This window comes from Polyodon spathula, chromosome 7 (genome assembly GCF_017654505.1).
Source record: "Polyodon spathula isolate WHYD16114869_AA chromosome 7, ASM1765450v1, whole genome shotgun sequence".
Taxonomy (NCBI): domain Eukaryota; kingdom Metazoa; phylum Chordata; class Actinopteri; order Acipenseriformes; family Polyodontidae; genus Polyodon; species Polyodon spathula.
In genome coordinates, this window is record NC_054540.1 from 872,959 (window position 1) to 898,699 (window position 25,741).

Below are 25,741 nucleotides of genomic sequence, written 5' to 3' on the forward strand. Positions count from 1 at the left end.
TCTTGATAGAGAAAAACAGACATATCTGAAAAAACAATGTAACTAAAAGTAACTTGTATATAAAATGTAATCACATGGTACCAGCAAAACCATTGGAGAAAGCTGAACTACACCACAGGAAGTGATTAGGTACCAACTTTAGCTTTAGCAGCAGCTTTACAATGTACAGTATTGGCTTTGGAATATCTGCAAATACTGAATTATTCAAAGAACCAAAAGTCATTCAGGACAAGAAAAGGGGGTCCAGTGATAACGGTGCTGATGCTAATAAGAGGGAGGCCTTTTTAGCACTTTAAATAGCTGATGTGATAATGAGGAAATAACCTCTAAAACTTGCTTCTCAACAGACTCTTCCATGAAGTTATCTAAGCAGGCACTTCAACAAGAAGATTTACTGCCAACCTTAAATCACTGATGAATGTGAATTCATCAAACTACTGCATATAGGGAGAGGTGAACCACTGAGTAAAATCAAATATGCGTGATTAAAACGAATATCTAGTAAATCCATACCAGTAGTGACGCGTGTGTGTGTGTGTCTCTCTCTCTCTCTCTCTAAATATATATATATATATACACACACACACACACACATACACATACACACATACAGTGTGTGTGTTCAGTGTGCGTGCATGCAGACCCAGTGTGTGTGTGATTGTGCATGCATGCAGACCCATTGTGTGTGTGTGTGCAGATCCAGTGGGTCTGTGTGTGCGTGTGTGTGTGCGTGTGCTTGCATGCCTGTACTGCTCTGACCTGCCCTGCCTTGCCCTGCCCTGCCCTGCCCTGCCCTGCCCTGAACCCTGCCCTGCCCTGCCCTGCCCTGCCCTGTGCTGTACTGCACTGAAGTGACCTGTACTGTACTGGGGTGCTGAACTTGGACTGCGTGTGACCTGACATGCCCTGTACTGTACTGTACTGCACTGAACACATGCCCTGACACTGTACGTGCCGGGCATTGGGCCCTGCACTGTACGGGACCTGATACTGACCTGACCTGTACTGCCCACTGTAACGGGACTGTGACCTGTACATGCGCACTGGGACTGCACTGACCTGTACTGTGACGTGACATGACATTGACATGCCTGTACTGACTTGGACGTGACTGCGCCTCACTGACCTGACGGACCTGCCCTGTACTGTACTGCCATGCCCTGACATGACATGTATGCCATGACTGTTACTGACATGACATGACGTGTACTTGCCTCTGCACTGGACTGCCCTGTTACTGACGGTACTGACACGGGCCCTGTACTGACACTTGACATGACTGACTTGTACATGACCTGCCCTGCCCTGACTGTACTGTACGGACTGCTCATGCCATGTGTACTGACATGACTGCCCTGACTGTGTACTGTGTACTGTACTGCCCTGCCCTGTACTGCCCTGCCCTGTACTGTACTGCCCTGCCCTGCCCTGTACTGTACTGCCCTGCCCTGACCTGCCCTGTACTGTACTGCCCTGTACTGTACTGTGTACTGTACTGCCCTGCTGTACTGTGCTGTACTGCCTTGTACTGCCCTGCCCTGTACTGTACTGTACTGTACTGTACTGCCCTGCCCTGTACTGTACTGCCCTGCCCTGTACTGTACTGCCCTGCCCTGCCCTGCCCTGCCCTGTACTGTACTGCCCTGCCCTGCCCTGCCCTGTACTGTACTGTACTGCCCTGACCTGCCCTGCCCTGTGTACTGTACTGCCCTGCCCTGTACTGTACTGTACTGCTCTGCCCTGTACTGTACTGCTCTGAACTGCCCTGCCCTGCCCTGTACTGTACTGCCCTGCCCTGTACTGTACTGTACTGTACTGCCCTGCCCTGCCCTGCTGTACTGCTCTGAACTGTACTGCCCTGCCCTGTACTGTACTGCACTGTACTGCCCTGCCCTGCCCTGTACTGTACTGCCCTGCCCTGCCCTGCCCTGTACTGTACTGCCCTGCCCTGTACTGTACTGCTACTGCCCTGCCCTGCCCTGTACTGTACTGCCCTGCCCTGCCCTGTACTGTACTGCCCTGCCCTGCCCTGCCCTGCCCTGCTGTACTGCCCTGCCCTGCCCTGTACTGTACTGTACTGCCCTGCCCTGTACTGTACTGCTCTGACTTGCCCTGCCCTGCCCTGCCCTGTACTGTACTGTACTGTACTGTACTGCTCTGCCCTGTACTGTACTGCTCTGAAATGACCTGCCCTGCCCCGTACTGTACTGCCCTGCCCTGTACTGTACTGCCCTGTACCTGCCCTGCCCTGCCCTACCCTGCCCTATACTATGACTGTGTGTACTGTACTGTATGCCGGCCCTGTACTGCTACTGACATGACTGCCCTGCCCTGTACTGTATGTACTGCTCTGGAAACTGTACCTTTGCCCTGACATGCCCTGCCCTGCCCTGTACTGTACTGCCTGCGACTGCTGCCCTGCCCTCTGACGGGACGGGGCCTGGACCTGTACTGACTGGGACCTGTACTGTACGCTCTGCCCTGGACATGACTGCCCTGACATGCCTGTACGGGCCATGCCCTGACTGGACCCTGCCCTGCTGCCCTGCCCTGTACTGTACTGCTCCCTGCCCTGTACTGTACTGCTCTGAACTGCTCTGCCCTGTACTGTACTGCTGCCCTGCCCTGCCCTGTACTGTACTGCCCTGCCCTGCTGTACTGCCCTGCCCTGCCTGACCTGTACTGCCCTGTACTGCCCTGCCCTGCCCTGTGTACTGTACTGCTCTGCCCTGCCCTGCCCTGCCCTGCCCTGTACTACTGCCCTGCCCTGTACTGTACTGTACTGCCCTGCCCTGCCCTGTACTGTACTGCACTGCCCTGTACTGCCCTGTACTGTACTGCTCTGAACTGCCCTGCCCTGTACTGTACTGTACTGCACTGCCCTGTACTGTACTGCTCTGAACTGACTGCTGCCCTGTACTGTACTGTACTGAACTGTACTGCCCTGCCCTGTACTGTACTGCTGTACTGCCCTGCCCTGCCCTGTACTGTACTGCTCTGCCCTGTACTGTACTGTACTGTACTGCTCTGCCCTGTACTGTACTGCCCTGCCCTGTACTGCCCTGTACTGTACTGCTCTGCCCTGACCTGCCCTGTACTGTACTGCCCTGCCCTGCCCTGCCCTGCCCTGTACTGTACTGTACTGCTCTGTACTGCCCTGCCCTGTACTGTACTGCTCTGCCCTGCCCTGTACTGTACTGCCCTGTACTGCCCTGCCCTGTACTGTACTGTACTGTACTGCCCTGCCCTGCCCTGTACTGTACTGCTCTGAACTGCCCTGCCCTGCCCTGCCCTGCCTGCTGCTCTGTACTGCCCTGCCCTGCCCTGCCCTGTCTGCCCTGCCCTGCCCTGTACTGTACTGCTCTGCCCTGCTGTACTGTACTGCACTGTACTGCCCTGCCCTGTACTGTACTGTACTGTACTGTACTGCCCTGCCCTGTACTGCTCTGCTGCCCTGCCCTGCCCTGCCCTGCCCTGCCCTGCCCTGCTGTACTGCTCTGCCCTGCCCTTCCCTGTGCTGTACTGCACTGAAGTGACCTGCCCTGTACTGTACTGCTCTGAACTGACCTGACCTGCCCTGTACTGTACTGTACTGCTCTGTACTGTACTGTACCTGCCCTGTACTGTACTGTACTGCTCTGCCCTGTACTGTACTGACCTGCCCTGTACTGTACTGTACTGTACTGCCCTGTGTACTGTACTGTACTGTACTGCCCTGCCCTGCCCTGTACTGTACTGTACTGCCCTGCCCTGCCCTGCCCTGCCCTGTACTGTACTGTACTGAACTGACCTGTACTGCCCTGCCCTGCCCTGTACTGTACTGTACTGCTCTGCCCTGTACTGTACTGCTCTGAACTGACCTGCCCTGCCCTGTACTGTACTGCCTTGCCCTGTACTGTACTGTACTGTACTGTCCTGCCCTGCCCTGCCCTGCCCTGTACTGTACCTGCCCTGCCCTGCTGTACTGCCCTGCCCTGCCCTGCCTGTACTGTACTGTACTGCCCTGCCCTGTACTGTACTGTACTGCTCTGCCCTGTACTGTACTGCCCTGCCCTGTACTGTACTGTACTGTACTGTACTGTACTGCCCTGCCCTGTACTGTACTGTACTGCCCTGCCCTGCACTGCATTTGTATTAGCTCTTATTGTTGATGGATCCACATGTGTGTGTTTACTATACACAGTGTGACTGTAAGCTGCATTCTCTCGGTATAGTTCACTGTGTGTGTGTGTGTGTGTGTCAGTGTGTGTGTGTGTGCAGTATACTGTATGCTGGTTACTCAGTGTTGCTCTTTCTCTTTCAGTCACCATCTCCACCAGCACCTACTTCGATGGGCTCTTGGTGACCGGCCTCTACACCTCCACAACCGTCCAATCAGCACCCAGCGTGGGCGGCCCCGCAGCATTTGGCTTCGGTAAGTCTGACTGTCAGCAGCACTGTGAACTGTGGGCTCTGCAGTGTAAAGGATTACAGTGATGAGAATGGAGGGTCTTCTTACCCTGTAACCCTCAGGGATCATCTCAGCCAATAGGGTTAAGAGCAGGTAGAAACAAGCAGAACTTTACAATAATAAAACAGGATTTAAACAGCGACATATACATTTCAAGCAGGCTAAGTGTTCAGTTCAAATATAACCTAAAACACAGTTTAAAAAAAGCTTATCATACACAAAAACATTAATAGCATTAATAACAATAACTGATGTTGCTAAGTGAACTGGCCTCACTGATTCATACAGCAGGTCGGAGATGCTTAAATGTTACCTGGTCTAACTGCTAGTATTGTGAAGCCTGCTCATTACACAGTGCAGTAGAGGAGATGGATAACAGATCCTGCTAGTATTGTGAAGCCTGCTCATTGCACAGTGCAGTAGAGGAGATGGATAGCAGACCCTGCTGGTATTGTGAAGCCTGCTCATTGCACAGTGCAGTAGAGGAGATGGATAGCAGACCCTGCTGGTATTGTGAAGCCTGCTCATTGCACAGTGCAGTAGAGGAGATGGATAGCAGACCCTGCTAGTATTGTGAAGCCTGCTCATTGCACAGTGCAGTAGAGGAGATGGATAGCAGACCCTGCTGGTATTGTGAAGCCTGCTCATTGCACAGTGCAGTAGAGGAGATGGATAGCAGACCCTGCTGGTATTGTGAAGCCTGCTCATTGCACAGTGCAGTAGAGGAGATGGATAGCAGACCCTGCTGGTAGTGTGAAGCCTGCTCATTGCACAGTGCAGTAGAGGAGATGGATAGCAGACCCTGCTGGTATTGTGAAGCCTGCTCATTGCACAGTGCAGTAGAGGAGATGGATAGCAGACCCTGCTGGTATTGTGAAGCCTGCTCATTGCACAGTGCAGTAGAGGAGATGGATAGCAGACCCTGCTGGTATTGTGAAGCCTGCTCATTGCACAGTGCAGTAGAGGAGATGGATAGCAGACCCTGCTGGTATTGTGAAGCCTGCTCATTGCACAGTGCAGTAGAGGAGATGGATAGCAGACTGCTGCTGGTATTGTGAAGCCTGCTCATTGCACAGTGCAGTAGAGGAGATGGATAGGGTCAGAGGATCACTCAGCTCATTGTAGAGATGCAGGGAGTGTTCTCATGAGCACTGTGAGAGGGTCTCTCAGCTCATTGTAGAGATGCAGGGAGTGTTCTCATGAGCACTGTGAGAGGATCACTCAGCTCATTGTAGAGATGCAGGGAGTGTTCTTATGAGCACTGTGAGAGGGTCACTCAGCTCATTGTAGAGATGCAGGGAGTGTTCTCATGAGCACTGTGAGAGGGTCACTCAGCTCATTGTAGAGATGCAGGGAGTGTTCTCATGAGCACTGTGAGAGGGTCACTCAGCTCATTGTAGAGATGCAGGGAGTGTTCTCATGAGCACTGTGAGAGGGTCACTCAGCTCATTGTAGAGATGCAGGGAGTGTTCTCATGAGCACTGTGAGAGGGTCACTCAGCTCATTGTAGAGATGCAGGGAGTGTTCTCATGAGCACTGTGAGAGGGTCACTCAGCTCATTGTAGAGATGCAGGGAGTGTTCTCATGAGCACTGTGAGAGGGTCACTCAGCTCATTGTAGAGATGCAGGAAGTGTTCTCATGAGCACTGTGAGAGGATCACTCAGCTCATTGTAGAGATGCAGGGAGTGTTCTCATGAGCACTGTGAGAGGGTCACTCAGCTCATTGTAGAGATGCAGGGAGTGTTCTCATGAGCACTGTGAGAGGATCACTCAGCTCATTGTAGAGATGCAGGGAGTGTTCTCATGAGCACTGTGAGAGGATCACTCAGCTCATTGTAGAGATGCAGGGAGTGTTCTCATGAGCACTGTGAGAGGATCACTCAGCTCATTGTAGAGATGCAGGAAGTGTTCTCATGAGCACTGTGAGAGGATCACTCAGCTCATTGTAGAGATGCAGGGAGTGTTCAGGAAGAGGGTCACTCAGCTCATTGTAGAGATGCAGGGAGTGTTCTCCACTTCATTCATTGTAGAGATGCAGGGAGTGTTCTCATGAGCACTGTGAGAGGATCACTCAGCTCATTGTAGAGGAACAGCTGGCCTCCAGATGTGCTGGAGTGGCTGCTGAAGAGGTCTGGCGCTATCAGAATGACAGGAATCCCTCCTTCCCTTCATTAACAGGCTGAGGGCAGCAGTAAATCTCCTGTTCACTTGCTGTAAACAGTTCAATTTGTTAGAAACTCTTTCTTCTCTGTTTTTAAACATATAGAAAAACATACTGAACAGCATGGGTGGCATGAGAGCCAGCAGTGATGAATTGCAGTTAAATGAAAGAAATAATTAATAGCAGGCAAATATCCTAGTGGTTAGCATGGTTAGCTGTAATAGTGGCTCCAGATTACATGGTCTGTAGAATACCTCAGGCTCAGCACAGTATAAGCAGATACACTTACAGTAACATCAATGAAATAATTTCCAGTAAAAAAGTTTTTATTCCCTGCTTCAGGGAATTGTTGCAGTTTGCACAGAAGGGTGGAGGAATGTGGTGAACAGACACCAGAGAATCAGGGTCACACTGAGCTAGAGGCACAATGCTGCAGCTTTACCTTTGCAAGTGAAGTGAAAATATATTGAATACAACTGTACTGGGATGAATTACATAAAAAACACAAAAAAACTGCAACACTGATTCATGCTTAGCCAACCTGCCAGAAAACAACAGCAGCAACATGCTGCACTGGAAAAGACAGAAATACTCAAAGCGTGGTTTGGGTGGCTTGTCATTTTCCTCAGACACAGAGCTCAGTGTGGTGAATAAGTCCTGTGTGGTGCCATGGTGCTCTGCTCCCAGTCCTCTGACTCCCAGAGCTGACTGATTCATCTTTCTCACAGCAAATACCCTGTGCCCTTCAAAACCCCAGAGCATGTCAGACTACAGGCAGGAAACCCATGCAGCTATCATCCACCTCCTATACCGATGTGTACGGGTTCAGAGTATGGCAGATCTAGTCTCAAGGACTGGTTTTAAGATAAGATAAAAAGGCTGCATTCTTTGGACAAATGCATGTTCGTTGTAAGGGGAACTTATTTATTTTTCCACAATGATGAAGTAAAGTCTGCCTGTTTGAGGAATTGCAGAGTTTTATCACTGAAGGAAGGCTTCTCCTGGTTCTTCAAGTAGATGTTTCTGATGCACTGTTAGCCCAGTGCACACAACAAACAGCACAGTGCACACAGGACCTAAAAGAGAGGGAACACTGCATTACTGCTATTGGGTTTTGTGTTAATAGAAAGACAGAATGTAAACATTTATTTCTGTAGTGTCTTAGGTTCTGTTTGTAGTGTAGTGAGATCACACTTTACAGTGCCTATAGGAAGTATTCACCCCCCTTGGACGTTTTCACAGTTTGTTGTGTTACAGCCTGAAATCTTGATGCATTTAGTGGGATTTTTTTCCCTTTGATTTACACAACCTACTCAACACTTTCAATGTGTGAAAAAACTAATCACTTAAAAATAAAAACCTGAAAAGTCTTCATTAGAGAAGTATTCACCCCCTTTGCTGTGACACTCCTAAACAAGCTCAGGTGCAAACAACTGCCTTCAGAATTCACACAATAAGCTAAATGGAGTCCATCTGTGTGCAATAGAAGTGCTTCACATGATTTCAGATTAAATACACCTGTCTCTGTAAGGTCCCACAGTTGGGTAGTGCATTCAAAGCAAAGATACTGCCATGAAGACCAACGAGCTTTCGAAATAACTCAGGGATAAAGTTGTGGAAAGGCACAGATCAGGGGAGAGGTATAAAAAGATTTCAAAGGCATTGAATATCCCTTGGAGCAAAGTCAAGTCGATCATTAAGAAGTGTGAGTTATACGGCACCACCCAGAATCTGCTTAGAGCAGGCCGTCCTCCCAAACTGAGCAGCCGGGTAAGAAGGGCATTGGTCAAAGAAGCCACCAAGAGGCCAATGACAACTCTGAAAGACCTACAGCGCTCCATGGCTGAGATGGGAGAAACTGTCCTTGTGTCAACAGTAGCTGAGGTACTCCATAAATCTGGCCTGTATGGAAGAGTGGCAAGAAGGAAGCCATTTCTGAAAAAGCCCATGTAAAATCCTGCTTGGAATTTGCAAAAAGGCATGTCGGAGACTCTGAAAAGATGTGGCAAAAGATTCTGTGGTCCGATAAAACAAAAATTGAACTATTTGGCCTAAATGCAAAGCTTTATGTCTGGCGCAAACCCAACACAGCACATTCCCCAGGTAACACCATCCCTACTGTGAAGCATGGTGGAGGCAGCATCATGTTATGGGGATGCGTTTCATGGGCAGGGACTGGGAAACTTGTTGGGGTACAGGGCAAAATCGATGGAGCTAAATACAGGCAAATCTTTGAGAAAAACCTTCTTTCAGTCTAAGATTCAGACCTAAGATTCACTTTTCTGCAGGACAATGACCCCAAGCACACAGCCAAAGTGACACTGGAGTGGCTTAAAAACAAGAAAGTAAATGTCCTAGAGTGGCCCAGTCAAAGCCCGGACTTGAATCCGACTGAGAATCTGTGGCAAGACGTGAAGATTGCTGTCCACCAATGATCCCCATCCAACTTGACGGGGCATGAACAATTTGCCAAGAAGAATGGGTGAATATTGCATGATCCAGATGTGCAAACCTGGTAGAGACTTACCCCAAAACACTCACAGCTGTAATTGCTGCCAAAGGTGGTTCTACCAAGTATTGACTCAGGGGGGTGAATACTTATCTAACCAAAACATTTCAGTTTTTTATTTTTCATTAACTGTTGTTTCACTATAAAAATTCTCTTGCCTCTTCAAAGTGTTGAGTAGGTTGTGCTAATCAAAGAAAAAAAATCCCATTTAAATGGATCAAGATTTCAGGCTGTAACACAACAAACTGAAAAACATCCAAGGGGGGGGGGGGGGGTGAATACTTACTATCGGCACTGTAGCTTCTTTTGATGAGCTTGCATTGAGATTAAAAAAATGTGCAGTCCATTGCAACTGTTTTAACCCTTTCAGACCATTCAAACTTTACCATTATTATTTGTGATCTGATACAACTCATTGCTGTTTAACAGCTGCTGCTGTTGCTGTTTTTTTCAGACGGGTCGTTTTAGTGTTCATAGATGAATACAATTGGAAACATCTCACGAGTATTATTAATCTGAGTAATTATCACACAGCGCATCAGAGAACTTCCTGACACTCTCCAGATTAAATAGAGTTCACGGAGCACATACTGAGTGCGGGAATCCACCTACATCTGTATTTCATTAACGCTCTGTACAGACTGCTGAGTTTCCCTGATACAGTGTTAACGGTCCTCAGAACATCAATTGATCTTCTCTTTACTCTTAGGACACTGGCCCTATTCATAGCCTGCCCAAGTCCCCAGCTGACTCTACGTCACAGAGCACTTTGTGTTTATTCTGCCTTGTTCAATACATGGATTTCATGTTCAGCCGCCCAATTGAAATGGATCAGAGGTCAAGCGGAGCCAGCAGCCATGAAGTTCAGTTATTTCAATGAGATCACCTACACCACTTCTTAGGTCATTTAGTAACACAATAAGACTAGCGTTTACGTGAGAAGTCTAGTTAGTTTTCTGTAAACACAAAAGACAAGACGGTTCAGGGGCCAATCGTCCTGTCAGTGCCTGTCTGCTCCTAGCAGGTGATTGATCACCAGGATCCCACAGACTCAGAGAGACACAATGGCACTGACTGTTTGTTCAAACCTTTGACTGCTTCTCTTCTCCTTCATCTAACTTTCTATTTTTTGCACTACTGTATATTTTATGATTGAGTGCTTAAAGGGTCGTGTGATTTATGGAAGGTGGGCAAAAACATTATTTCAGCAGCCAGGGCTGTCAGCCCTCGCTCGGCATTGGGTGGGGCTGAGGCTCTCAGCCCACGCTCGGCAGTGGTGCTGGTCTTTGACGAGACACTTCAAAGACAGCTCTCTCTGATCTGGAGCAGCTCATTGCCTGGGCCCTGACAGCAGTTGAGCTCACACTGACAACACCCTGACACTGCGCTTGTCTCCTTCACTGCTTTGGCTTACATTGTCACAATTTAAAGTTACTGAATATAAACACACACACTGCTGTATGAAGGTGGAAAAAACAACAGGGAGAACACTTGACAATCAGGCAGATAGTGTGGTTAGACTGCGCAGTTTGCAGGACACAATATAAGTGGATTCTGACTTCAGATTGAGATCACTAGGGCATGACAGACGATACTGGAATCTGAAGAGAAATTATTAGACCTGGACTAATTCATGCTTCGGACATCCTCGTGTTTAGGGCTCACTTTCCATCCTGTGGGTACTGTATGTATTGTAGTCTGGTGAAGCACAGAATAACAATGCTGACAATGTATCAGGGGCAGAGGCAGTTCAGGTTTAAGACTTGCTTTGTTTCTTTCTTGACGCTCAGCTACAGAAACACATGTGCATGTGACGAAGGAGGCCGGTCCCTCTTGAGAGCGGGGCGCTGCGCTTGTCAATCTTAAAAACATTACTAGGACATGGAAGAAACATCCCACTGTGGAAATGCAGTAGAGGAACCCGCACTTGCATTCAGCTCTGAAACTTTATCCGCAAGTACTGTAGAAATTGTAGAAACTCATTAGCTACACTACACTACTACACCACACTGCCTCCCTCCCAGCCCCTCCGCTCTCACTACACCACACTGCCTCCCTCCCAGCCCCTCCGCTCTCACCACTACACCACACTGCCTCCCTCCCAGCCCCTCCGCTCTCTCCACTACACCACACTGCCTCCCTCCCAGCCCCTCCGCTCTCACTACACCACACTGCCTCCCTCCCAGCCCCTCCGCTCTCACCACTACACCACACTGCCTCCCTCCCAGCCCCTCCGCTCTCACCACTACACCACACTGCCTCCCTCCCAGCCCCTCCGCTCTCACCACTACACCACACTGCCTCCCTCCCAGCCCCTCCGCTCTCACCACTACACCACACTGCCTCCCTCCCAGCCCCTCCGCTCTCACCACTACACCACACTGCCTCCCTCCCAGCCCCTCCGCTCTCACCACTACACCACACTGCCTCCCTCCCAGCCCCTCCGCTCTCACCACTACACCACACTGCCTCCCTCCCAGCCCCTCCGCTCTCACCACTACACCACACTGCCTCCCTCCCAGCCCCTCCGCTCTCACCACTACACCACACTGCCTCCCTCCCAGCCCCTCAGCTCTAACCACTACACCACACTGCCTCCCTCCCAGTCCCTCAGCTCTCACCACTACACCACACTGCCTCCCTCCCAGCCCCTCCGCTCTCACCACTACACCACACTGCCTCCCTCCCAGCCCCTCCGCTCTCTCCACTACACCACACTGCCTCCCTCCCAGCCCCTCCGCTCTCACCACTACACCACACTGCCTCCCTCCCAGCCCCTCCGCTCTCACCACTACACCACACTGCCTCCCTCCCAGCCCCTCCGCTCTCACCACTACACCACACTGCCTCCCTCCCAGCCCCTCCGCTCTCTCCACTACACCACACTGCCTCCCTCCCAGCCCCTCCGCTCTCACCACTACACCACACTGCCTCCCTCCCAGCCCCTCCGCTCTCACCACTACACCACACTGCCTCCCTCCCAGCCCCTCCGCTCTCACCACTACACCACACTGCCTCCCTCCCAGCCCCTCAGCTCTCTCCACTACACCACACTGCCTCCCTCCCAGCCCCTCCGCTCTCTCCACTACACCACACTGCCTCCCTCCCAGCCCCTCCGCTCTCACCACTACACCACACTGCCTCCCTCCCAGCCCCTCCGCTCTCTCCACTACACCACACTGCCTCCCTCCCAGCCCCTCCGCTCTCACCACTACACCACACTCCTCCCTCCCCGCCCCTCCGCTCTCTCCACTACACCACACTGCCTCCCTCCCAGCCCCTCCGCTCTCACCACTACACCACACTGCCTCCCTCCCAGCCCCCTCCGCTCTCACCACTACACCACACTGCCTCCCTCCCAGCCCCTCCGCTCTCACCACTACACCACACTGCCTCCCTCCCAGCCCCTCCGCTCTCACCACTACACCACACTGCCTCCCTCCCAGCCCCTCCGCTCTCACCACTACACCACACTGCCTCCCTCCCAGCCCCTCCGCTCTCACCACTACACCACACTGCCTCCCTCCCAGCCCCTCCGCTCTCACCACTACACCACACTGCCTCCCTCCCAGCCCCTCCGCTCTCACCACTACACCACACTGCCTCCCTCCCAGCCCCTCCGCTCCACTACACCACACTGCCTCCCTCCCAGCCCCTCCGCTCTCACCACTACACCACACTGCCTCCCTCCCAGCCCCTCCGCTCTCCACTACACCACACTGCCTCCCTCCCACCTCGCTCTCTCATACACCCACTTGCCTCCCTCCAAGAGCCCCTCCGCTCTCACCACTACACCACACTGCCTCCCTCCCAGCCCCTCCGCTCTCACCACTACACCACACTGCCTCCCTCCCAGCCCCTCCGCTCTCACCACTACACCACACTGCCTCCCTCCCAGCCCCTCCGCTCTCTCCACTACACCACACTGCCTCCCTCCCAGCCCCTCCGCTCTCACCACTACACCACACTGCCTCCCTCCCAGCCCCTCAGCTCTCACCACTACACCACACTGCCTCCCTCCCAGCCCCTCCGCTCTCACCACTACACCACACTGCCTCCCTCCCAGCCCCTCCGCTCTCACCACTACACCACACTGCCTCCCTCCCAGCCCCTCCGCTCTCTCCACTACACCACACTGCCTCCCTCCCAGCCCCTCCGCTCTCACCACTACACCACACTGCCTCCCTCCCAGCCCCTCCGCTCTCTCCACTACACCACACTGCCTCCCTCCCAGCCCCTCCGCTCTCTCTACACCACACTGCCTCCCTCCCAGCCCCTCCGCTCTCACCACTACACCACACTGCCTCCCTCCCAGCCCCTCCGCTCTCACCACTACACCACACTGCCTCCCTCCCAGCCCCTCCGCTCTCACCACTACACCACACTGCCTCCCTCCCAGCCCCTCCGCTCTCACCACTACACCACACTGCCTCCCTCCCAGCCCCTCCGCTCTCACCACTACACCACACTGCCTCCCTCCCAGCCCCTCAGCTCTCACCACTACACCACACTGCCTCCCTCCCAGCCCCTCCGCTCTCTCCACTACACCACACTGCCTCCCTCCCAGCCCCTCCGCTCTCACCACTACACCACACTGCCTCCCTCCCAGCCCCTCCGCTCTCTCCACTACACCACACTGCCTCCCTCCCAGCCCCTCCGCTCTCACTCACCACACTGCAGCCCCTCCGCTCTCTCCACTACACCACACTGCCTCCCTCCCAGCCCCTCCGCACTCACTACTACACCACACTGCCTCCCTCCCAGCCCCTCCGCTCTCTCCACTACACCACACTGCCTCCCTCCCAGCCCCTCCGCTCTCTCCACTACACCACACTGCCTCCCTCCCAGCCCCTCCGCTCTCACCACTACACCACACTGCCTCCCTCCCAGCCCCTCCGCTCTCACCACTACACCACACTGCCTCCCTCCCAGCCCCTCCGCTCTCACCACTACACCACACTGCCTCCCTCCCAGCCCCTCCGCTCTCACCACTACACCACACTGCCTCCCTCCCAGCCCCTCCGCTCTCACCACTACACCACACTGCCTCCCTCCCAGCCCCTCCGCTCTCACCACTACACCACACTGCCTCCCTCCCAGCCCCTCCGCTCTCTCCACTACACCACACTGCCTCCCTCCCAGCCCCTCCGCTCTCTCCACTACACCACACTGCCTCCCTCCCAGCCCCTCCGCTCTCACCACTACACCACACTGCCTCCCTCCCAGCCCCTCCGCTCTCCTCCCTCCAGACCCTCGCTCTCACCATGGTGATGTGGTGTGCGGAGGACCCAGCCCCCCTGCTCTCACCACTACACCACACTGCCTCCCTCCCAGCCCCTCAGCTCTCTCCACTACACCACACTGCCTCCCTCCCAGCCCCTCCGCTCTCACCACTACACCACACTGCCTCCCTCCCAGCCCCTCCGCTCTCACCACTACACCACACTGCCTCCCTCCCAGCCCCTCCGCTCTCACTACACCACACTGCCTCCCTCCCAGCCCCTCCGCTCTCTCCACTACACCACACTGCCTCCCTCCCAGCCCCTCCGCTCTCACCACTACACCACACTGCCTCCCTCCCAGCCCCTCCGCTCTCACCACTACACCACACTGCCTCCCTCCCAGCCCCTCCGCTCTCACCACTACACCACACTGCCTCCCTCCCAGCCCCTCCGCTCTCACCACTACACCACACTGCCTCCCTCCCAGCCCCTCCGCTCTCACCACTACACCACACTGCCTCCCTCCCAGCCCCTCAGCTCTCACCACTACACCACACTGCCTCCCTTCCAGCCCCTCCGCTCTCTCCACTACACCACACTGCCTCCCTCCCAGCCCCTCCGCTCTCACCACTACACCACACTGCCTCCCTCCCAGCCCCTCCGCTCTCACCACTACACCACACTGCCTCCCTCCCAGCCCCTCAGCTCTCTCCACTACACCACACTGCCTCCCTCCCAGCCCCTCCGCTCTCTCCACTACACCACACTGCCTCCCTCCCAGCCCCTCCGCTCTCACCACTACACCACACTGCCTCCCTCCCAGCCCCTCCGCTCTCACCACTACACCACACTGCCTCCCTCCCAGCCCCTCCGCTCTCACCACTACACCACACTGCCTCCCTCCCAGCCCCTCCGCTCTCTCCACTACACCACACTGCCTCCCTCCCAGCCCCTCCGCTCTCTCCACTACACCACACTGCCTCCCTCCCAGCCCCTCCGCTCTCACCACTACACCACACTGCCTCCCTCCCAGCCCCTCCGCTCTCACTACACACACACTGCCTCCCTCCCAGCCCCTCCGCTCTCACCACCACCACACTGCATCCCGCCAGAGCCACACTGCCTCCTCCCAGCCCCTCCGCTCTCTCCACTACACCACACTGCCTCCCTCCTCAGCCCCTCCGCTCTCTCCACTACACCACACTGCCTCCCTCCCAGCCCCTCCGCTCTCACCACTACACCACACTGCCTCCCTCCCAGCCCCTCCGCTCTCACCACTACACCACACTGCCTCCCTCCCAGCCCCTCCGCTCTCCACTACACCACACTGCCTCCTCCCAGCCCCTCCGCTCTCACCACTACACCACACTGCCTCCCTCCCAGCCCCTCCGCTCTCACCACTACACCACACTGCCTCCCTCCCAGCCCCTCCGCTCTCACCACTACACCACACTGCCTCCCTCCCAGCCCCTCCGCTCTCACCACTACACCACACTGCCTCCCTCCCAGCCCCTCCGCTCTCACCACTACACCACACTGCCTCCCTCCCAGCCCCTCCGCTCTCACCACTACACCACACTGCCTCCCTCCCAGCCCCTCCGCTCTCACCACTACACCACACTGCCTCCCTCCCAGCCCCTCCGCTCTCTCCACTACACCACACTGCCTCCCTCCCAGCCCCTCCGCTCTCACCACTACACCACACTGCCTCCCTCCCAGCCCCTCCGCTCTCACCACTACACCACACTGCCTCCCTCCCAGCCCCTCCGCTCTCACCACTACACCACACTGCCTCCCTCCCAGCCCCTCCGCTCTCACCACTACACCACACTGCCTCCCTCCCAGCCCCTCCGCTCTCACCACTACACCACACTGCCTCCCTCCCAGCCCCTCAGCACTCTCCACTACACCACACTGCCTCCCTCCCAGCCCCTCCGCTCTCACCACTACACCACACTGCCTCCCTCCCAGCCCCTCCGCTCTCACCACTACACCACACTGCCTCCCTCCCAGCCCCTCCGCTCTCACCACTACACCACACTGCCTCCCTCCCAGCCCCTCCGCTCTCACCACTACACCACACTGCCTCCCTCCCAGCCCCTCCGCTCTCACCACTACACCACACTGCCTCCCTCCCAGCCCCTCCGCTCTCTCCACTACACCACACTGCCTCCCTCCCAGCCCCTCCGCTCTCCCCACTACACCACACTGCCTCCCTCCCAGCCCCTCCGCTCTCACCACTACACCACACTGCCCTCCCTCCCAGCCCCACTCAGCTCACTGCCTCCCAGCTCTCTCCAATCACTACACCACACTGCCTCCCTCCCAGCTCCTCCGCTCTCACTACACCACACTGCCTCCCTCCCAGCCCCTCCGCTCTCACCACTACACCACACTGCCTCCCTCCCAGCCCCTCCGCTCTCACCACTACACCACACTGCCTCCCTCCCAGCCCCTCCGCTCTCACCACTACACCACACTGCCTCCCTCCCAGCCCCTCCGCTCTCACCACTACACCACACTGCCTCCCTCCCAGCCCCTCCGCTCTCACCACTACACCACACTGCCTCCCTCCCAGTCCCTCCGCTCTCACCACTACACCACACTGCCTCCCTCCCAGCCCCTCCGCTCTCACCACTACACCACACTGCCTCCCTCCCAGCCCCTCCGCTCTCACCACTACACCACACTGCCTCCCTCCCAGCCCCTCCGCTCTCACTACACCACACTGCCTCCCTCCCAGCCCCTCAGCTCTAACCACTAGACCACACTGCCTCCCTCCCAGCCCCTCCGCTCTCTCCACTACACCACACTGCCTCCCTCCCAGCCCCTCCGCTCTCACCACTACACCACACTGCCTCCCTCCCAGCCCCTCCGCTCTCACCACTACACCACACTGCCTCCCTCCCAGCCCCTCCGCTCTCACCACTACACCACACTGCCTCCCTCCCAGCCCCTCCGCTCTCACCACTACACCACACTGCCTCCCTCCCAGCCCCTCCGCTCTCACCACTACACCACACTGCCTCCCTCCCAGCCCCTCCGCTCTCACCACTACACCACACTGCCTCCCTCCCAGCCCCTCCGCTCTCTCCACTACACCACACTGCCTCCCTCCCAGCCCCTCCGCTCTCACCACTACACCACACTGCCTCCCTCCCAGCCCCTCCGCTCTCACCACTACACCACACTGCCTCCCTCCCAGCCCCTCCGCTCTCACCACTACACCACACTGCCTCCCTCCCAGCCCCTCAGCTCTAACCACTACACCACACTGCCTCCCTCCCAGCCCCTCCGCTCTCTCCACTACACCACACTGCCTCCCTCCCAGCCCCTCCGCTCTCACCACTACACCACACTGCCTCCCTCCCAGCCCCTCCGCTCTCTCCACTACACCACACTGCCTCCCTCCCAGCCCCTCCGCTCTCACCACTACACCACACTGCCTCCCTCCCAGCCCCTCCGCTCTCACCACTACACCACACTGCCTCCCTCCCAGCCCCTCCGCTCTCACCACTACACCACACTGCCTCCCTCCCAGCCCCTCCGCTCTCACCACTACACCACACTGCCTTCGGAGGGAGGCTCGGGGAGGCGAGCCTCCCTCCAGAGGTCGCTGATGTGGTGCCCCTCCGCTCTGAGGGAGGGTCGCATCCCTGGAGGCGAGAGCAGTGAATGTGGTGTGGTGTGGACCAAGCCGGAGGACACACTACACGCACGGCGCCACTACCAGACCACCTTCTCTGCGCTCACACACTCCTCCCTGCAGCCCCTCCGCTCTCACCACTACACCACACTGCCTCCCTCCCAGCCCCTCCGCTCACCGAGCAGGTGATGTGGTGTGACGACCCAGCCCTCCCCTTCGCTCTCGAGACTACACCACACTGTTCCCTCCGTCCCCACGGTAACACAATGCCCTCGGGCCACTGGCTGGGGAGGCTACACCACACTGCCTCCCCTGACCCGGAGCTTCACCACTCGCGGAGGCCTCAGTAGGTGGCTCTCACCATACATCACTCCCTCCCTCCCAGCACTACACCACACTGCCTCCCTCCCAGCCCCTCCGCTCTCACCACTACACCACACTGCCTCCCTCCCAGCCCCTCCGCTCTCACCACTACACCACCCTGCCTCCCTCCCAGCCCCTCCTCTGCCTCCCTCCCAACACCTCACTGCCTGTAGCTCTAACTACACCACACCTCCCATGAAGCACACATCATTGCCTCAAAGCACATGTTCAATTGATTCGACGGTCTGTTGCTGTTGTTTTTGGGACAGGTGAGGTGTTGTTTTAAAGCCCCTAGGCTGTTCAAACAGATGGGAGACGAGCGAGGGATGACCCCCGGCGTCCTCATTAGAACAGCTGGGCTGCCTCCAACCGTTCCCAGCCCGCACTGTTTGGAAGTCAGTAACACAGGACGTATATTTAACAGTGATTATCTTCCAGTGCGCAGCTTGAGGTTCCACCAGCTCTGCAGCTTAATGAGCTCTGTCACAATGATTGCATCCTCAGAAAGAGCTCTGCCAGCCGTTGAGCTCTGATTAGGGGTAATGAATGGGGAAACAGCGACGGTGGCTCTATCTCAGACAATCAGAGACAGTTAATTAAAAAGAAATCTATACAAGACCTCCCCCCATATATACACACGCACACACGCACACACACACACCACACAAACTTGACACCCCACTGCACACTCCCGGGCGAAGATAGTGATGTTGGTGTGCGGAGGGAGGTCTGAGCGTGCGGTGATTGTGGTGAGACGCAGGGTACTTGTGTGACCTGCACACACACTAAGCTTTGCCACACACTGAGAAACACAACCCTTCCACACGCGCACACACTACTCCCTGCTCGCTCCCTACTTGGGGGCAGCAGGGAGGTAATCTTGTCGACAAACCCACGGAGGTTGGCAAGGGCGGGCAGTCTTGTGTCCTGCCTATACACGCGCACAAACGAAGGTCACACGTGACTACAAGGTGCACGAGACAGGGTACAACACGTGTGCGAGCGGTGTGTGTACCCTTTGTCGCTGTGTGACAGTCACAAATGGTGCACACGCCCACACAATCCACGCACCACACACGGCGCACAAACAACACACATGTACTCCCACACATGTACCGCACAACCACATGTGTTATGTTACGTGTGTGTAGGTGTGACGTGTATTGTGACGCACACGCACACATGCACGCACACACACATGCACTCACACGCGCACGCACACACACACGTACACTCACACATACGCTGCCACAGTGCAGACAGATCCACGCACACACACGTGCGCACACTCACACATGTACTCACACACATGTACACACACACACATACACATGCACACGTACACACTCACAGACACACACGTATACACACTGAGAAGGTGCTTGTTCCCAGCACACAGAGAGACTCTGGGAGAGGGGCAGGAAGATAAAACAATGAATCTGTTTTCTTTCCTCTTTTGATGTTTGACTTGAACCTCATTAGAGTTGCGTTGTTGTCAGCGAGGGTCCTCACGGTGATGCTCTCGTTAGCGTTGCGTTGTTGTCAGCGGGGGTCCTCACAGTGATGCTCTCGTTTGCGTTGTTGTCAGCGAGGGTCCTCACAGCGAGGCTCTCGTTAGGGCTGCAGGCGGAGCTGATGGTATCACAGCCTCCTCTTGTCAGGGAGAGGTGTAGTGGCACATTCGATTTCCTCTCAGCTGGGCTGTTTCCCTGATACATGTCAAGCTGCATTTAAACATGATGAAAGAGCCTCTGGCTTTCAATTTGAGGTTTCATATTCTCTATTTCATTGCTTGTATTGTCTTGTAATAAGTGAACCATGGTGGTAGTTTGAAAATGCGTTTAGATTACTGGGTGGAGTGGATGCAGGATGATAAGGGTTAGAGTTTCTGGGGATGCATGTTGGTTCTCAGTCTGTCCATGCATTTAGATTGCTAGGTGGAGTGGATGCAGGATGATAAGGGTTAGGGTTAGAAGTGTTTTTCAAATCCGTTAGTGAACATCTGTAACAAATGTTACCTTCAAATCCATAGCGCATGATCCCAGCTCACCCAGCTGAGTAATCACAGCCAGACCATTCCTATTCCAGGAGATACTCTAGGTTCCCTGAAATATCAATCCTGAGCCCACACTATTCCCATGTGGGAAGGTCATTCAGATTCCTGGAAGGAGCCCCAGGCCAGGCTGGGAGACAGGCTGCCACAAACACCCAGCAGCAGGTTCTTCATTTCTAGATCATTCTTTTATGTTCTCATTTTCATTCACAGTGATTTTAATACAACTTGAAATTAGCCAGTTTTTGGACCAAATCAGATTAATAATAAGACCTCAGTAATTAGTAGGAGTCGAGTTAAATTAAAACTCAAATTAGTTAACATTTCCACTGAGGCTTGCTAAGACCGTTATTCTGAGACTGGGTCACACAGCAAGTGCTGGGTCAGGATTTACTGAGCACAGCATAATCAGTGGCAAAAACAGGGCTGTGATAATGCACACTACAAACCCATTAGCTTAATGAGTGAGAGAGTCTGGTTAAAAACTAAACAGGAAGAATTGCACACAGCATGAGTATAAAAGTTTCCCAGAGTAAAAGCATAGCAAAGTGTAATAAGGCATAGTGAAATGGTACGGATGTCAGGTACCTATGGTAAAGCATAGGCAAGCATTGTAAAGAATAGCGAGGTATGGTAAAGCAGAAGGGGAGAAGGAGAAGGGGGTATGAGGTACCACGGTGCAGGGAGTAGAGGAGAGGAGAAGGGGATGTGAGGTACCAGGGTGTAGGGAGGAGAGGAGAGTAGAAGGGGATGTGAGGTACCAGGGTGCAGGGAGAGGAGAAGGGGATGTGAGGTACCAGGGTGCAGGGAGTAGAGGAGAGGAGAAGGGGATGTGAGGTACCAGGGTGCAGGGAGCAGAGGAGAGGAGAAGGCAATGTGAGGTACCAGGGTGCAGGGAGTAGAGGAGAGGAGAAGGGGATGTGAGGTACCAGGGTGCAGGGAGCAGAGGAGAGGAGAAGGGGATGTGAGGTACCAGGGTGCAGGGAGCAGAGGAGAGGAGAAGGCGATGTGAGGTACCAGGGTGCAGGGAGTAGAGGAGAGGAGAAGGGGATGTGAGGTACCAGGGTGCAGGGAGAGGAGGTAAGGAGAAGGGGATGTGATGTACCAGGGTGCAGGGAGAAGAGAGGAGAAGGGGATGTGAGGTACCTGGGTGCAGGGAGAGGAGTGAGATACTTTGAGGTAGGAGGGGAAGGGTAAGGGGAAGCAAATAAGGGGGTTTGTGGGGTACAAGATGGATGAGGGGTCAGGGGTGTTATAGTTCAATTACAGATTTTGATTTAAAAGAAAAAGAAGCAAATCTAAATAATGCAGAATTGGTCAGAGTGCTTCTTGTGATCTTTTTGAAGAACACAGGCTGCTGCATCCAGCAGCACCTCCAGTCTGGTGAGTGGGGGATGGGGACAGGGGACTGTCAGTGTCTAGTAAAAAGATTGCAGCTGATTTATGATCTATACTTAGTGGATGCACGGACCAGGCTTTAGCTGTGGTCAGATAGTTAGAGAGACCAGATGCAGGGAGCAAGCTATTCTGCATGGTGATCAGATAAAAGATAGGGATTGTCCATCCCAAGCAGAGCCGGGACGATGGAACTATGTATCCTGATAGACAACTCAGCTGAACTGGTACCACCATTCATGTAAGATGCATGCAGTACAGGAACTGTGCTGTTATTGCATCAGAATGAAGAGAAGAGTTTGGTAATGTACTGTATTGACAAGGTTAGGGAAAAAATAATCTACAGATACTTGGTAACTAGAAAATTATCTATTTTTAATATGATGAATCAATATAGTTTCTATGTGTCCTACTCTGTGACCCGGTGATCTTGTGTTCAGAGTGTCAAGACTTTATGCTTTATGCTTCTTTTGTGCCACAGTTTGTAGACTGTTTTTTTTTTGTTGTTGTTTTCAAACAAGAACGCTTTTTTCCACGTCCCAGTTTTAGTTATGCAGCCTGTAGAATCTTCCAAATCATCAGTGATCTCCTATTTGCGTTCTGCCCATAGTCACCCTTGAGCTTCATTGCTGAGTGGTCTGTGTGGTCACAAATGAGATCTTCCTCTATATGCACACATGCATATAGAAGAAGATGGATGAAACAGCCCTGGCACACAGGCAGCTTGTCTTTCATATGCAGTTATCTTGAGCCAGCATGTTGATGTAATCCAGGGGAAGGAGGTCTGGTCTGTGTGCTTGGCTCATGCTGTTTAAATCGCCTCTCTCTCTGAGGTTTTGCTTTTCTGTTGCAGGCTGAGCACTGGTGCTGTGACTTAAGCCAGGGCTTTGTCTTCATTTTACTCTGTTGAAATCCCGGCAGCTCTCTTGACACGGTTTTGGAAACGCTGTGTTAAGATGGTGTTGCAAGTGGCTGACTCAGTTACAGAGGAGCGCCAATATCACTCTGCCCAGCTAGCTCTCCCTGCCCAGCTAACTTTCCCTGACCAGCTAACTCTCCCTGAGCAGCTAGCTCTCCCTGTCCAGTTAGCTCTCTTTGCCCAGCTAGTTCTCCCTGCCCAGCTAGCTCTCCCTGCCCAGCTAGCTCTCCCTGCTAATTTAGCTTTCCCTGTCCAGTTAGCTCTCCCTGCCCAGCTAGCGCTCCCTGCTCATTTAGCTCTCCCTGACCAGCTAGCTCTCCCTGTCCAGTTAGCTCTCTTTGCCCAGCTAGCTCTCCCTGCCCAGCTAGCTCTCCCTGCTAATTTAGCTTTCCCTGTCCAGTTAGCTCTCCCTGCCCAGCTAGCGCTCCCTGCTCATTTAGCTCTCCCTGACCAGCTAGCTCTCCCTGTCCAGCTAGCTCTCTCTGCCCAGCTAGCTCTCCCTGCTCATTTAGCTCTCCCTGTCCAGTTAGCTCTCCCTGCCCAGCTTGCTCTCCCTGCCCAGCTAGCTCTCCCTGCTCATTTAGCTCTCCCTGTCCAGTTAGCTCTCCCTGCCTAGCTTGCTCTCCCTGTCCAGTTAGCTCTCCCTGCCTAGCTTGCTCTCCCTGCCCAGCTTGCTCTCCCTTCTCATTTAGCTCTCCCTGACCAGCTAGCTCTCCCTGTCCAGTTAGCTCCCTCTGCCCAGCTATCTCTCCCTGCCCAGCTAGCTCTCCCTGCCCAGCTAGCTCTCCCTGTCCAGCTAGCTCTCCCTGCTCAGTTAGCTCTCCCTGCCCAGTTAGCTCTCCCTGCTCAGTTAACTCTTTCTGCCTAGCTTGCTCTCCCTGCCCAGCTTGCTCTCCCTGCACATTTAGCTCTCTCTGACCAGCTAGCTCTCCCTGCTCAGTTAACTCTCTATGCCCAGCTAGCTCTCCCTGCTCAGTTAACTCTCCCTGACCAGCTAGCTGTCCCTGCTCAGTTAACTCTCCCTGTCCAGTTAGCTCTCCCTGCCTAGCTTGCTCTCCCTGACCAGCTAGCTCTCCCTGCAAAGCTAGCTCTCCCTGCTCAGTTAACTCTCCCTGTCCAGCTAGCTCTCCCTGACCAGCTAGCTCTCCCTGCCTAGCTTGCTCTCCCTGCCCAGCTTGCTCTCCCTGCACATTTAGCTCTCTCTGACCAGCTAGCTCTCCCTGCTCAGTTAACTCTCCCTGTCCAGTTAACTCTCCCTGCCTAGCTTGCTCTTCCTGCCCAGCTAGCTCTCCCTGTCCAGCTAGCTCTCCCTGTCCAGTTAGCTCTCCCTGCCTAGCTTGCTCTCCCTGCCCAGCTTGCTCTCCCTGCACATTTAGCTCTCCCTGACCAGCTAGCTCTCCCTGCTCAGTTAACTCTCTCTCTGCCCAGCTAGCTCTCCCTGCTCAGTTAGCTCTCCCTGTACAGCTAGCTCTCCCTGTCCAGTTAGCTCTCCCTGCCTAGCTTGCTCTCCCTGTCCAGCTTGCTCTCCCTGCAAAGCTAGCTCTCCCTGCTCAGTTAGCTCTCCCTGTCCAGCTAGCTCTCCCTGCCCAGCTTGCTCTCCCTGCACATTTAGCTCTCCCTGACCAGCTAGCTCTCCCTGCTCAGTTAACTCTCTCTCTGCCCAGCTAGCTCTCCCTGCTCAGTTAGCTCTCCCTGTACAGCTAGCTCTCCCTGTCCAGTTAGCTCTCCCTGCCTAGCTTGCTCTCCCTGTCCAGCTTGCTCTCCCTGCAAAGCTAGCTCTCCCTGCTCAGTTAGCTCTCCCTGTCCAGCTAGCTCTCCCTGACCAGCTAGCTCTCCCTGTCCAGCTTGCTCTCCCTGCAAAGCTAGCTCTCCCTGCTCAGTTAGCTCTCCCTGCTCAGTTAGCTCTCCCTGCTCAGCTAGCTCTCCCTGCCTAGCTTGCTCTCCCTGTCCAGCTTGCTCTCCCTGCAAAGCTAGCTCTCCCTACCCAACTTGCTCTCCCTATCCAGAGGGCAGACATTCTCCCTGTTTTATCTCTGAGCACAGACTCCCCCAGCTGAACTGTCTCCTGAACTCTCCCTAATGTACTGTGCCTCACACCTCCCTGCTCAAGAAGTTCCCCAATCTCTGGGTTCCCTTGCCACCTGGTGTTCCGGTAGTTCAGGACAAAACCCACAAGACAGGAATTAGAGTTTAAGGAATATATTTATTGATGATTATACAACGTATGAAAGAAACAATTTGGCATCAAAGCTGCTTGCTTTGAGGGTCCACCACCTGGTTGAGGACGAGGCAGGACACCCCCCCCCCCCATAATCCCATAATAGATTGTACCTAGAGAAGCTAGTGGGGTGGAGATGGAGGGATGGAATCATTCAAACGCAAGAGAGGGGTGAGTTACATGGGTATTGATATGTTTTTGATAGTGTACAATTAGATGATGCAATGTGTACGGGCCATCCCGCCTTCAGAACTTAAGTTTTTAAACTTCATTGATGGGACGTTTGACATGCGTTTAGACTGTGTAGATCACTCATTTATAAAGGCGAGTGTATGCTACTGCATAGATAATTCTGCAGTGATAACCACTCGATCGCTGAGGTCTGATAGCCTGGAAATTCTGGACTAGAATCATCAGGACATGCGCGCTCCAGGCTGGAAGAACAAGCAGTCCAGTTCCAGGTGCTGGGGATGTATTGCCACTGCTGTTGTGGTGTGCTGGGGCTCCTCTGGTATTATAAAGAGACTCCATTAAATAGCACATCACTGAACACTGCAGTCACTTGTTGTATCTTGTGAGCCCCCCTTAAAGAATCATGCAGAGATCATTTGTTTCAACATTATTTACTTTTATGCTGCTGCTTGCTTTATTATTGTTTTATGAGCTGCTGTGTGTTTAATTTAAAGTGTGTTGTCTCTACAGCCATTAGGCGTTAATTCAAATATGTGATTACATTCCCTGCTGGTAAATCAAATAACACAAAATCATTTGCAAGAAATCATCTTTTATGTCATTTTCTCCTGA

The 25,741-nt window shown here is 54.2% G+C and overlaps 1 protein-coding gene across 2 annotated transcripts in view; it reads left to right on the top strand.

Moving 5' to 3' along the window:
• The window catches only part of LOC121317960 (reelin-like), a 167,095-nt gene that overhangs the window by 8,876 nt on the left and 132,478 nt on the right, over positions 1-25,741 (top strand). For both annotated transcript variants that reach the window (XM_041254055.1, XM_041254056.1), the window contains exon 2: positions 4,304-4,414. In XM_041254055.1, the coding sequence (XP_041109989.1) occupies positions 4,304-4,414 (111 nt within the window). The remainder of the gene's footprint in view (positions 1-4,303; positions 4,415-25,741) is intronic.